The sequence below is a fragment of the Mugil cephalus genome, chromosome 1, assembly GCF_022458985.1.
Source record: "Mugil cephalus isolate CIBA_MC_2020 chromosome 1, CIBA_Mcephalus_1.1, whole genome shotgun sequence".
Lineage (NCBI taxonomy): Eukaryota > Metazoa > Chordata > Actinopteri > Mugiliformes > Mugilidae > Mugil > Mugil cephalus.
The window spans coordinates 16,069,916-16,082,125 of record NC_061770.1 but is presented as its reverse complement, the minus strand read 5'-3'; the positions used below and the strand labels follow the sequence as shown (position 1 = coordinate 16,082,125).

General features: G+C 47.5%; 1 protein-coding gene across 4 annotated transcripts in view; it reads left to right on the top strand.

The window, feature by feature from the left end:
- The window catches only part of rarga (retinoic acid receptor gamma a), a 42,106-nt gene extending 31,336 nt beyond the window's left edge, over window positions 1–10,770 (top strand). For all 4 annotated transcript variants that reach the window (XM_047567696.1, XM_047567712.1, XM_047567702.1 and 1 more), the window contains 7 exons: window positions 4,654–4,802; window positions 5,182–5,323; window positions 6,224–6,387; window positions 6,726–6,902; window positions 7,170–7,374; window positions 7,616–7,774; window positions 7,894–10,770. In XM_047567696.1, the coding sequence (XP_047423652.1) occupies window positions 4,654–4,802; window positions 5,182–5,323; window positions 6,224–6,387; window positions 6,726–6,902; window positions 7,170–7,374; window positions 7,616–7,774; window positions 7,894–8,261 (1,364 nt within the window). In that variant the 3' untranslated portion in view covers window positions 8,262–10,770. The remainder of the gene's footprint in view (window positions 1–4,653; window positions 4,803–5,181; window positions 5,324–6,223; window positions 6,388–6,725; window positions 6,903–7,169; window positions 7,375–7,615; window positions 7,775–7,893) is intronic.
- Window positions 10,771–12,210: the final 1,440 nt, after the last annotated feature.

The window sequence follows — 12,210 nt, the reverse complement described above, 5'->3', positions numbered from 1 at the left end:
TGGGCGCAGTTTGTGTGTCATGGCACCATTGTGTCATTCTCCAGAAAAGCCCGATGTTTTGTCACTAGCACTCACGACAGCTATGAGCAAATGCCAAAATGTTTTTCAGTCGGCACACGGTGCGCGCCTGGCGTTGGGCCGCCATGAACGCGGACACGTGTGTCCGTGTCTCCCTGTGTTTCGTGGCTTTCTGCTGCTTCTGACAGAGGGGTGTAAATTCCCAGAGGAGTGTGTGTGTGCCTTAACGTCTCGGACTACGTTCCGCTCAGACCACCTCGGCCATTCTCCCGGTCCCTGTACTCTCGCAGGCCTTGCCTTAAAAAGACAGCTCAGTGGGGCCCCTTTAACAGGCTTGTGAGCGTCTGTCTGCAGGAGCCCAGGTAATGAGCTCTCTGACAGCTGTTGAAAGGTGTTGCCACCGCTCATCACCTTTAATGAAAGCGCCCCCGCTCTCCTTGTCAACACACTCAGGAATTCCTCCCGTCTTCCTCCCAGTTTTCGAACTCCTCTGTTGCTATCTTTATTTCTTTCTCACTAGCCAGGTACCATTGTGACTGATTGTGTAACTCACACAATAGAGTAGACCTCCCACATGAAAGCTCGCAGGTGACTCAACTGCGTGCAGTAGAGCTTGAACAGAGCTTGCGGTATTATTTGACCTGTGGGAAATGAGAGCACATGCAAGACGGAGTAGCAGCGAGGGACATAGAAAAGTGACTGCAAAAGCCATGACGGAGATCCTCCGGAAAGACTGGTACTGAAAAGAGGAAGGAAATGAGCCTGCTGTGTGAGACCTTGTAGCAGAAGCCTCAGAGTGATGGCAGGAAGACGTGGGCAGAGAAACAGAGAGAAGGAGTGTAAAATGTGCTGGCACCACTGACAAGGGTGTGGTACTTTCTTTTCCTCTTTCGCGAAGCGCACTTCTTCATGGAAACCTTTATGGTGTGCTGTTGGTCACTCAGTCAGTACCCTGCGGTGTTGTAGCCTCTGTCGCGGTGTAAAGGGCCAAGGGCACCCTCAAAGGCCCCACCTAGTGTGCCAGCAATTTTCTCAGCCCACTGTTCACCATCCTCTCTCAATCTGCCGTCCTTCTGCCACTGCTGTCTGCCCAGTGCCCACCCCTCATTTCACAGTGAGCCTCTCGCTCACCCTGCCCCAGTCTCACACTCTTTAGCCGCTCGGTGCGTTCAACAGGAAGCTTTGAAGGCTTTTTAATGAAGGTAAAGATGGAGACAAAGCCCCCCCCCCCCCCCCCCCCCCCCCACATGCCTGTGTTTGCAGTTTAACACAAACGGGGAAAAAAACAAAACAAAAGAAAACCAAAAAAAAAAAACAACACACACTCACTCACACAAACAGGGGGATATTTTAAACTTGCTCACCGGCACACTGTTACCAACAGTCCTCCATTTGCAAGTTAAATATGGTCTGCAGGGACAGAGTTGCAAACCGCACAAACACAAAAAAAAACCAAAAAACGAACACCTACAAATATTCCCCGCGCCGCTCGCTCGGGTGGCGCGCCGCGTGTGCTCTGTTCTCCGACACAAGCGGCCTATGCGTTCGCCCTCGCATGCCAAGACTAGACCTCTGGAACAGTGTCCGACTGAAGATTCAATCACACCAGCAAGTCACGTAGACAAAATCTGCTGGCCTATTGTGAAAGAATAGTTGTTACACTGCCAGAATGTCATATGCTGCTCAGTTAAAAGGAGTGTGTTGCAACACAAAACAGGAGCTGCATAGTCATGCCTTTGCTCGCATACATTAAAAACACTCCCTTTTCCATGTCGAGCTTCGGCTGTAGTCACCTGTTTTCTTTTTGATGTTCTCTGGCCGTATTCTCTAATATTGAGTCTGTTGATTCTGAAGGGACTTTGATTGGCCCAGTTGACTTGACCCAGAATTTAATGTAATTGACCTAGTTGAAGTCACCTTCAGCTATTTCTGTCTCGTGCAGTTACAGTTCACGTCTAATGAGGTCGCGGAAAATGATGTACTGAACATCTCGCTCAGGCTGTTTTAATGTAACACTGCTGTGGCAGATTGTGTGTGTAGTTCCGAGTCTTTGTATTGTGCTGTATCCGTGTGCGTACTTGACCGGAGGATTAGGTCTGCTCAGTGCAGCTGGGCCACTTGTGCGCAGAGAGAATTGCGACAAGGGATTAGGGAGAAAACTGATACTTTGCAGGAAGCGGACTGTGGCTACTGATAACTATCCCTTCTTCTTGCCTCTTATCCTCCTCTCCTCCCCCAACACAACAGCAGCCACCCACCTATCCCACTTCTCTCATCTCATCTGTCCGTCATCAGCTCACAGTCCTCGGCCAGCGGATTGTCATGCAAATGGTGCCCCAGGCCCCGAAGCGCTGATAAGGAGGGCCTCTCATTTCACTGGGCTTTGTTTTCTAAACAGTGATGAGCTGAGTTGAAGAGACTGGGAAAAGGGGCTCAGGGTGACTGCCTGAATGGGCTCTCTCTCTCCGTGGCGCCCTGGGGTAAGTGGCGCAGAGGATCTGGATGGAGTGGGCTGAATGAGGCAGAGTCTGGGAGGCGGGTTCAGGAGTCATGTTCTGTGGCAGGAACCAGGTTCAGTGTGTTGACAGAGCCACGGCCGCATTTTTCTCTATCGCCGCTGTACGAGGTTTCTCCGGGAGGGACTTTCTCTCTTTGGCTTACTTTCTTGATCCATTTAGACGGCGTCCGTCAGTGTTCGTTACTTGACGCCACATATGGTTTGTCCTTTTCTAAAGGGTTGTCAGCGGCGGGTCTGGAGCCTCATTTGCTGCTGTTATTATTGCATAAACACAGTGGTTCATGGCACGTTCAGAGGGTTTCTGCTCTCCCACTGACCCTGCTGCTTTGTTACATTCTGGCCGAGGAGATATGAGAACTGCTGTAGAAACATTCAGTGGGCGTAAACTTCAGGTTTTAGATTGATTTGCACATTTGGCTTTGGGATTGCTCTAAAAACTAATGGAAAACATCTTTGCCTCCAGCAAAGTAAGACTTTCAAAGGAGGAATTTCGAATGCAGATTCTGAAGAGTCAAATATAAAAATGCATATCAAAAACAGATGTTTGAGCAGCAGGCAACAAATGAAAAATGTCTGACATTTTTCTGCTACTATCATTAATGAGGTAGTAGCGGGCCAGTCACAGCAGCTGCAGCAGAAGTGTTCAACTTGGTCTTGAACAAGACTTGCCCTCAGGAGCAACTGTGTCCTCTCCTCCTTCTCCCCTTCCCCCCCTCCCTCCTCTGCCCCTTTCTCTGTTTTTTATCAAATTCCTCTTTTTACGCCCCCTTTTTTCTTCTTTTTGAAGTCTCCCCTCTCTAGTAAAAAGCCAAGCTGGTGGTTTTTGCCTCAACCTTGGGTGTGAGAGAGAGGAGGAGGGGGATTCTAGGTTAAGTTTAGGCAAGCCCTCTGTGCTTTCCATTGAAGGTGCAGGGATGGAGGAGGGGGCAGTAAAAGTTAGAATTTTAGAGCCTCCCTGTTTTTTATTTTATGATTGGCTTTTTTTACGGGCTGGGAGCTACAGCTGGTGGTGTGAATAGCTGCCCAAGGTGACCGAGTCCCAATAAAGTGCAGGCCAGCCGGGCTGGGGCCTCCTGTCCAGCCATGGGACCGCCTTTATAGGCCGCCTTACGAGCCTAGGCCTCTGTTAAAACCTGGCAGGGCTGCACTGAGGAATTTAGGGCCAGGAAACAAGAGAAAAATAGGGTTTGTGTGTCAGGGGGTGTTGGGATGCAGGGTTGGGGGTTGAAAGTTAGAGGGTGACCAAGGGTGAAAGTGTTTGTGTGAGTGTGTGTGGCTGCGGGGCACATATGTGTTGGTGAGTCTGTGCAGGCCAGCATGTGTGGTGAGGGTCTGGTCCTATACGTGTGCAGCGGCTTATGTTTCTCGGGGGAACTTTGGAATCCGCACAGCGCACACGTCCAAGAGAGCCTATATGGGGTCCACTTTGGTATATAATGAAGTTTAATGTACCATGGCGTGGCTCGGGGATGTGCTGACGTCACCCCTGTGATCCACTTTGAACAGGCGAAGCAGAGCTATACACCAGCCCTGCATGCCTGTGTGTCTGTCATGTGCCTACTCTTGTGCGTGCGAGAGGTCCGCATGAGCTGTTGTCGGCGTGTGGAATGAGGAAGAGCGAGCCTCGACTCTTGGTTTCAGAAGCTCACTCTGCTACCTATCCTTATCTCACAACTTGTCAGTCAGTGGCACTCTTGCTTACCGTTGTAAAAATAGTTTCGCGTCTGCTGTCAGGCAGTCGCTCTTCTCCTGTTTCACACGAACAAAAAAAAAAAAATATCCCCAGAAGAACATCGGTGCCAGGAAATCAAGACTGTTTCCTGTAGGTCAGCGCTAGCTAGAATGTGATAATGTATCTCCGTCCACCTCCGGGCATGTTTACCGGCGCGCTATCACTTGTTGGCCTTGCGAAGCAAATGGAAAAGGGAAAAGAGCTGTTGTCAGCTGTCACATCATGTCAGAATCCAGTTAAACACACTCGACCCTTCCCATCTGTTACATGTATTGACAAGTGCACATGTGGCATTTGTTGACTGAACAATGGCTGTAGGACAGTCATAAGTGACAAACAATGTACTCATGTGCTCTGCTGACTTTTTTTTCTCCTTTGTCCACAGCGGTGGAGACTCAGAGCACCAGCTCAGAGGAGATGGTACCCAGTTCTCCATCTCCGCCTCCCCCACCTCGTGTCTACAAGCCCTGCTTTGTGTGCCAGGACAAGTCCTCAGGGTACCACTATGGGGTCAGCTCCTGTGAGGGCTGCAAGGTGAGAAGAACCTGCCAGAGCTATTTAAGATCTGCTTTGTCTGGATGTATTACATACATCCATTAAAATGCTGGATTGCAAGAATCATCAGTTAGCTTTCTGTCGAGTTAAGAAGCCTTGCAGGAGATCTGCAGCGCGGCCAAGTAATGTGGGTTACTGTGAAAACTGAGTCAACGCGAACAAAAGCAGAGAAAGCGAACAACTGAAATAGAAAATTAGATTTTCTATTTTTGATTCGACTCAGAACGGGAGGGATTAGCAAAGGGCGGCGGTATGAAATTGAAACGGTTAAATGTCACATCCTTTATTTGATAACCATATTACATTCTCTCTCTTTCCTGCCCTCTCCCCTTTTGTCTCTTGCTTCCTGATGCTCCAGGGTTTCTTCCGTCGCAGTATCCAGAAGAACATGGTGTACACCTGCCACCGAGACAAGAACTGTCAGATTAACAAGGTCACACGCAACCGCTGCCAGTACTGCAGGCTGCAGAAGTGCCTTGAGGTGGGCATGTCAAAGGAAGGTGAGGACCGAAACATAGAGAGGCCCACTTCTAAAAAAAAAAAAAAATGTCATGTGCTGAAGATTCTAGGTTCACTTATTCCTCTATTAATGTACACTCACAGACTCTGTGCAGCAGAAAGGCAGAAGCAGATGATGAGCCTACCAGGGGTGGTGATCAGGGCGAGGCTGGCCAGTGTACCAATCATATGACTAATCACTTTGCAAAATGAATCCGACTTCCTGTTCCACCACAAATTCTCTCCCCTCTGGCCAGCTCAGAACACTGCTTTCATTCATAAAGGCGGCCCGAGAAGAAAACCAAATTTGTAGTTTTGACACAGATAATGGTGGCAGGATTCATGCTGTTTGCGGAATGAGAGGCCCACGTTTGCTGCCCTCCTCAATTCGACCTTGTGCGTGGACGGCTGCGTGTGTAAGTGGCAGTTCCTTGCCCTTCACAGAGCCCGTGGGACATGCATGTGGGTGTAATGTTTGTGTGGGATGTGTGTTAAGACCGGGATCACATTGTGCCTCTGCTATTACTGGATATCCTGAGAGGAAGGAAAGTATGGGAGGAGGAGGAGGAGGAGGAGGAGGAGGGAGAGGAGGCAGCCAGGGAGAGAGTGGACTGGCCCATGTGCGCCGGTCAAGTGGATAGAGAGATCGACAAGGAAGTGAACGGGTGATAAGGAGGAGATAGCCCGTGTCCGTGCCTTACTAAAGGAAATATGTTAATGCTGTTAAGAGCGGGCCTATGTTGCTGCTGAGATCTGGTTACCGCTAGTGAGCAACGTGTCCTTGGGAGTGGTGTTAGAGGCTAAACACGCACCTCTGAAAGTGAACAAAGATAGGATTTAGTACAAAATGTCAGCAGATCTCTCTCCTAACGGCGGATCTTTTTCTTTTCTTCCCGCTGTAGCGGTGCGCAACGACAGAAACAAGAAAAAGAAGGATGTGAAGGAGGAGGTGGTGCTTCCCGAGAGCTATGAGCTAAGCGGGGAGCTAGAGGAGTTGGTCAATAAAGTCAGCAAGGCTCACCAAGAAACCTTCCCGTCTCTTTGCCAACTTGGAAAATACACCACCGTAAGTTGCACGCGCGAGCCCACGTCGCAAAACCGCTGCCCGCCCTCTGCCATGTGTGGCAACGCTCCCCGAGCTGCCACCGTCACAGAGGGCTCCCAGATTGCATGCAAAGGCGTAAATTCACCATAGCTTTCTCAACATAGTGGTGGCTTAACTAATTCAGTTCCCCATTAAGCCATCTGTGTGGCCTCTGAATGATTGATGCAACATGTAAATGGATTTTTTTTTTTTTTTTTTATCCTTTTGATTGATGTAAAATGTAAATGTGTTGTGAGGCTCGGACGCACTCGCCCTCGGTGCAAACGCGATAAAATGTGTGTGTCTTTGTGTGCGTTCAGAACTCCAGCTCAGACCACCGTGTCCAGCTCGATCTGGGTCTGTGGGACAAGTTCAGTGAGCTCTCCACCAAATGTATCATCAAGATTGTGGAATTTGCCAAGCGGCTTCCGGGTTTCACCACCCTCACCATCGCTGACCAAATCACTCTGCTCAAGTCAGCCTGCCTGGACATACTGGTGAGAGGCCACAGTTTTTGCCTTACCCCTCTGTCCTCCTCACTCACTTCTGAAAGTAAATTAACAGACCAAAAATGCTTATGCTGACTTTAGGTTATACTGGCATCTGGTGGTTAAAGGTGGTAATGCAGGAAAGTTTATTACTCTATTGTTTATGACACCTTAGCTGATATCTCTCTGTTTAACTGCACTGCAGATATTTTTGATGCTTCACATTACATTTTCCTCAGTGTTTCTAATGCTTTACACCCTTTTTCTCATCTTTAGATGCTGAGAATCTGCACACGCTACACTCCAGAACAGGACACTATGACCTTCTCAGACGGCCTGACTCTGAACCGGACTCAGATGCACAACGCAGGCTTCGGGCCGCTCACGGACCTGGTTTTTGCCTTCGCGGGCCAGCTTCTACCCCTGGAGATGGACGACACAGAAACTGGCCTCCTCAGTGCCATCTGCCTCATCTGCGGAGGTACTGCAGCGCACTCGTACACTGATTCAATCACTTTGGAAAGAGGAAGTGGCTTTTTAGTAAATCTGGTTTTACGCGGTTATGACACTGCCTCGGCAGAGCTAGTAGTACAAAGCAAAAGAAAAAAAGAAAAAGAAAAAGTATTTAGTGCAGAGACATTTTCAAACAATAATATTTTTTCTCAGTAAAAAAAAAAGAAAAAAAAAGAAAGCTATAATGTGTTGCCTGCATTCCTCATCAGACCGCATGGATCTAGAAGAGCCCCAGAAGGTGGATAAACTTCAAGAGCCTCTACTTGAGGCTCTGAAGATCTATGCTCGCCGCCGCCGACCCAACAAACCTCACATGTTCCCCCGCATGCTGATGAAGATCACCGACCTCAGGGGCATCAGCACAAAAGGTATGTTTGTAGAGAGTAAATTGTGGGAATAAATCCACTACCCTCGGCCTTTTGCCGTGCCACTCTTTCACCACTGCAGCCGTCTTTCCGGTCACTAACACCTTTCTTCCTGTTCCCAGGTGCAGAGAGGGCTATCACCCTGAAGATGGAGATCCCGGGGCCAATGCCGCCTTTGATCAGGGAGATGCTTGAGAACCCAGAGGCCTTCGACGACCAAACAGATTCCAACGACAGTCCGCCGCCTCCCCCGCCGCCGCCGCCGCCGCCACCTCCGGCGCTCGTCCTGAAGCAGGAGGCCGAGGACGAGGACGACACCTGGGCCACGGAGAACGGCAGCGAGCCGTCGCCAGAAGAGGAGGACGAGGACGACGACGAAGAGGCGGGGGACGATGAGCGAGACAGGGGCTCGGACAGTGACGGGGAGCCCTGGGGGGTTTTGGATAATATAGATGGGTCGAGGAAAGGCCTCGTCGGGAGGGCGCAGTGAACAGAGCATTTGGCGCATCGACACACTCATGCACACAGAGGTTCTTCTCACACACACACACAGACACACACATAAACAAACAGCACAACCTCACTCACTTTCCCACCTCAAAAATGCTGGCCTTCCTCCCCCTCCTTCTCTCTTTTTTACTGCACATCATTGTGTCCTCCTCAGCGGAGCACAGCAGAGCCTTAAGTGTACAGACACTTCTAACTCAGGCCACCTGGTCCATGACAAGAGAACTGCAGAAAAGCAAAGGAGGAGACAACTGTAAACCGTATGAACTCCTGGCGTAGCCACGAGGGAAGTTAACGTGACAAAAAGAACCTAACCTCTTTGAGAAAGCTAAATGTTTCTTCTTTTATTTCCCACTATTGTTGTTTATATCTGAACAGGGGAATGGCCAAACCAGACTCCAGAACTGAGCAGTTGATTCTGATGGATTACAACAAGTGCATTTCTCAAAAGGAAACAAGAGTACAGGGCAAAACCAAATTGAGTATGCTAATCTTTTGTTTTTGTTGTTACTGCTTTTGAATATTTTTTTTTCTCTTTTTTTCAGTTTATGAATACGTCAATACATATCTGTATACCATTATATTTGTCTTTTATTTGTTATTCTGGTTTTATATATGAATTCTTTAGACAAGTTTTTTGTTTCTTTGAAGAGCTTTCCTGAGAAGAAATTCAGAGGGAAAGAAGGGTAATCAGTACTGGCTGGGTCTTCCTTATCAGCTACAGATGCTTAGCTTGGGCTTCTTTGAGCACTTTGGCTCACCGCGGATGTCAATGATAATCAACCCAGAGGACTATTGTTATGTTGCAGTGACTTAATCCGTTTCTGTTATCAGGGAATTGGCATTATTCTCTTTTACAGCTGTTACAGCCGACCTATGCTGTCATTGCAGAAAGTAAGTGCATCTTTGTGCCAAAGTTAGGAAAAGTCATCTTTGGAGCATGAGTTAGACTGCTGGCAGGGACTCCAGCAACAATCCAGCTGAGTGCTCACTCACTCACTCACTCACTCATGCACTAAAAAGAAAACACACCTTCAGTCTCACGCGCAGTGGATACAAACGCTTGCAACAAACTCCTTTCACTCCACGCTCGGTGGCAGCAGATGTGCCGACCAGGGACAGGAGTCGAGAGCCGCTTCCAAACCCTCCAATCCGTTGAGAATGTTTTCCTCCAAGTTTCTACATTCTTTTTATCCAAACAAATATTCGGATTGAGTCGGCGATTATTCTTATCAGGCCGATGAGAACAGTCAATAACGATCAATAAAGTCAAATCCCATCCCTAGGGGTTCAGACTCGACTGTATATGTAGCACTTGCGTGACCCCCCCCCCCCCCCCCCACCCAACCTCCCCCCGTTCAAATGAGGCACATCTCACCCGTTAGGAGGTAGAGCCGCCATGTGTGAGCATTTATCTAACACACAACTGATGACAGCATCGACCTATTGAATACAATCAACCTTGGAGCACTGCCCGATGATGTCAGTAGATGAACACGCGCATTCAGACGAAAAACAACCACACATAGTAGCATCATATGCATCGACACAATGAATAAAGGCATATGCAAGCCGAAAGCAGGAATCCTTATGGAAGACGTTTTGGAATCAGACTCAGGGCTTTTCAGTAAGGACCAAACCCTAGCTGCTTTCAGGCACGCTAGAAACAGGCAATATTTATGTGTGTATTCTTGACTACGTGTGGATTCTCAACCTCTCCCCCCTGTGTGTACATAGAAGGTGACAAGTCTGAAAAACAGCATGGATGCCAGTCTGACTCTTTAAAGTTGTGTGTATGTGTGTGTGTGTGTGTGTGTGTGTGGGGAGGGGGGGCTATCATCTTCATCGTCCTGCCTGTGTTCACGCTGGCATCCATGCAGCAAACGGCCTTCTCATCCCAAAAGCCATTATATCATCATGTCCTCTTGTGTGTATTCTCACTTCTTTCTGAAGAGGAGCGGAGGATTATGTGTTCTCATGTATCATTTCTTTATTGCCAAAACGTCACAGTGGGCGAGCAGCTGGGAAAGGCTGACATACAGTATAGAGGTTTTTTTTTTTTTACTCTGTCTCTCTTTGAAGCAATAAGAACATTCTTTCTGTAGCAGCGAGAGGTCCCATCTCCTGAACGCGGGCAGGTCTCCTCATTTTTTATTTTTTTTTTTTGTCGTGTGTTTGTGGGCGTGTGTGCGCGTGCGAATGTGTTTTCGAGTCATTGGGTGGACGTCCTTGGCATGGTGCTATCACACAAATACTCTATGGTGTGATGACCTCATCTTTTCTCTCCCTGCTGGGCTGTCATGATGTTAGTGATGGTAATGCAGGCAGAACATTGAGATTATGTTGTCTTACGTTTCCTGTTTGTTTTTTTGTTTGTTTTTTTTCAACATGGCCAAGGTGTTGTCTATCCTCTGTTTATGTCAACTCTTGTCATACAAAGAAAAGCCATATAAACAGTAAGAGGCACAATAAACTTAACTTTTGTGAGATTGTTTGACTTGTTATTGCATTTTATTATCATGCAAAAAAAAAGTCTCATACTCTACATAAATGTCACTCCACACAAACAGAAGATATTGGAACACCTTTGACTTGACTGTCATAGTTCATTACCAGGATTCAGCAGTAGAGGGAGCTCTTGCACCGTCACTGCAGGCCGAGCTTCATGCAGCAGTGTTCTCTGCACAGGAGTGATTTGGATCCCGGAGAGCTGTGGGTGCAGAGGCTAATAAATCACAGCCTCCTGCTGAACAAGGACATCAGATAAAGGTCTGCTCCTAAGATTTCTTCACTCTGCAGTTAGAGCAGTGCAGGTGGTAGCGTTCAAAAAATAAAATAAAAATCATCTCAGAATTGTACTTTACTGTAGTTATGTCCTGACAGTGATCTAAAAGTTAAGAAGGAAATATGCTGGCTACGGTTTAATTGGTGAATTTTAGAGAGGTTTATGACACCTATAATATGTTTAAACAAAACCACAAAAGAAATAAGACAGAAAATGCAAATAAAAAATAAATATATCTTAATTTTTAGACACATTACACCAACATACATCAAACAGGCATAAGATTAGGACCAATGACGGGAGACGTGAATAACGTTTAGCATCTGGTGAAAACACAATATTCTGCTGCAAAACTTTTGGACCTGGCACACATGTAGGCATGAACCAGCCACCTAGATCAGACCAGGCCTCAACCCCACACTCCTTAATGGCAGCAGTCATCCCCAGCAGGATGCGACCTGACACAGACACACTAAAAAACAGTTTAGGAACAAATAAAAAACAAAAAAACATGACAAACAACCCAAAGTGTTGACCTGGCCTCCAAATTCACTACATCCCAAAGCCTCAGAAGGCCCATGTCCATTCTCTGATGAGTCACAACTGTTTTGACTCTTAGGGAGGTGGTCATAATGTTACGCCTGATCGGTGAACGTAAGGCCGAGACACCACCATCAGCTCTGCAAAGACGCAGTGATCACGTTTCCCCGCAAATTTTATGTTATATGGACTAAAAGATTAATCAGAATAAAGTGGATTAACTTATCGTGAAAATAATTGTTGGTTGCTGCTCCAGATATTAGAGGTCTGCCAGGGAAAATGAAAATGATGCTCTCAGTTATTAAGTGGTCCAACGTGGCCTCAGATTATACTGGGCTGATGTGATATTTGAGCCTGCAGAAGAGTCTCTTGGATCCGTCTCATTGGTAATGACCTGTGAAATATGAGTGGATGTTGGAGCGTTAAACTCAAAGTCAACACTTTTGTCAGCTCAACTTGGTTTGAAACAAGCAGCGCCTGCGATGTCCTTAAACATTTTACAGATCACCCTTGTAAACATCGCCAACAATCAAGAGTTATGCCTTGGTCACAGCTAGTCAAGGTTATAATGCTTATCTTGACTACATCACTGTCACCGACGTGATCC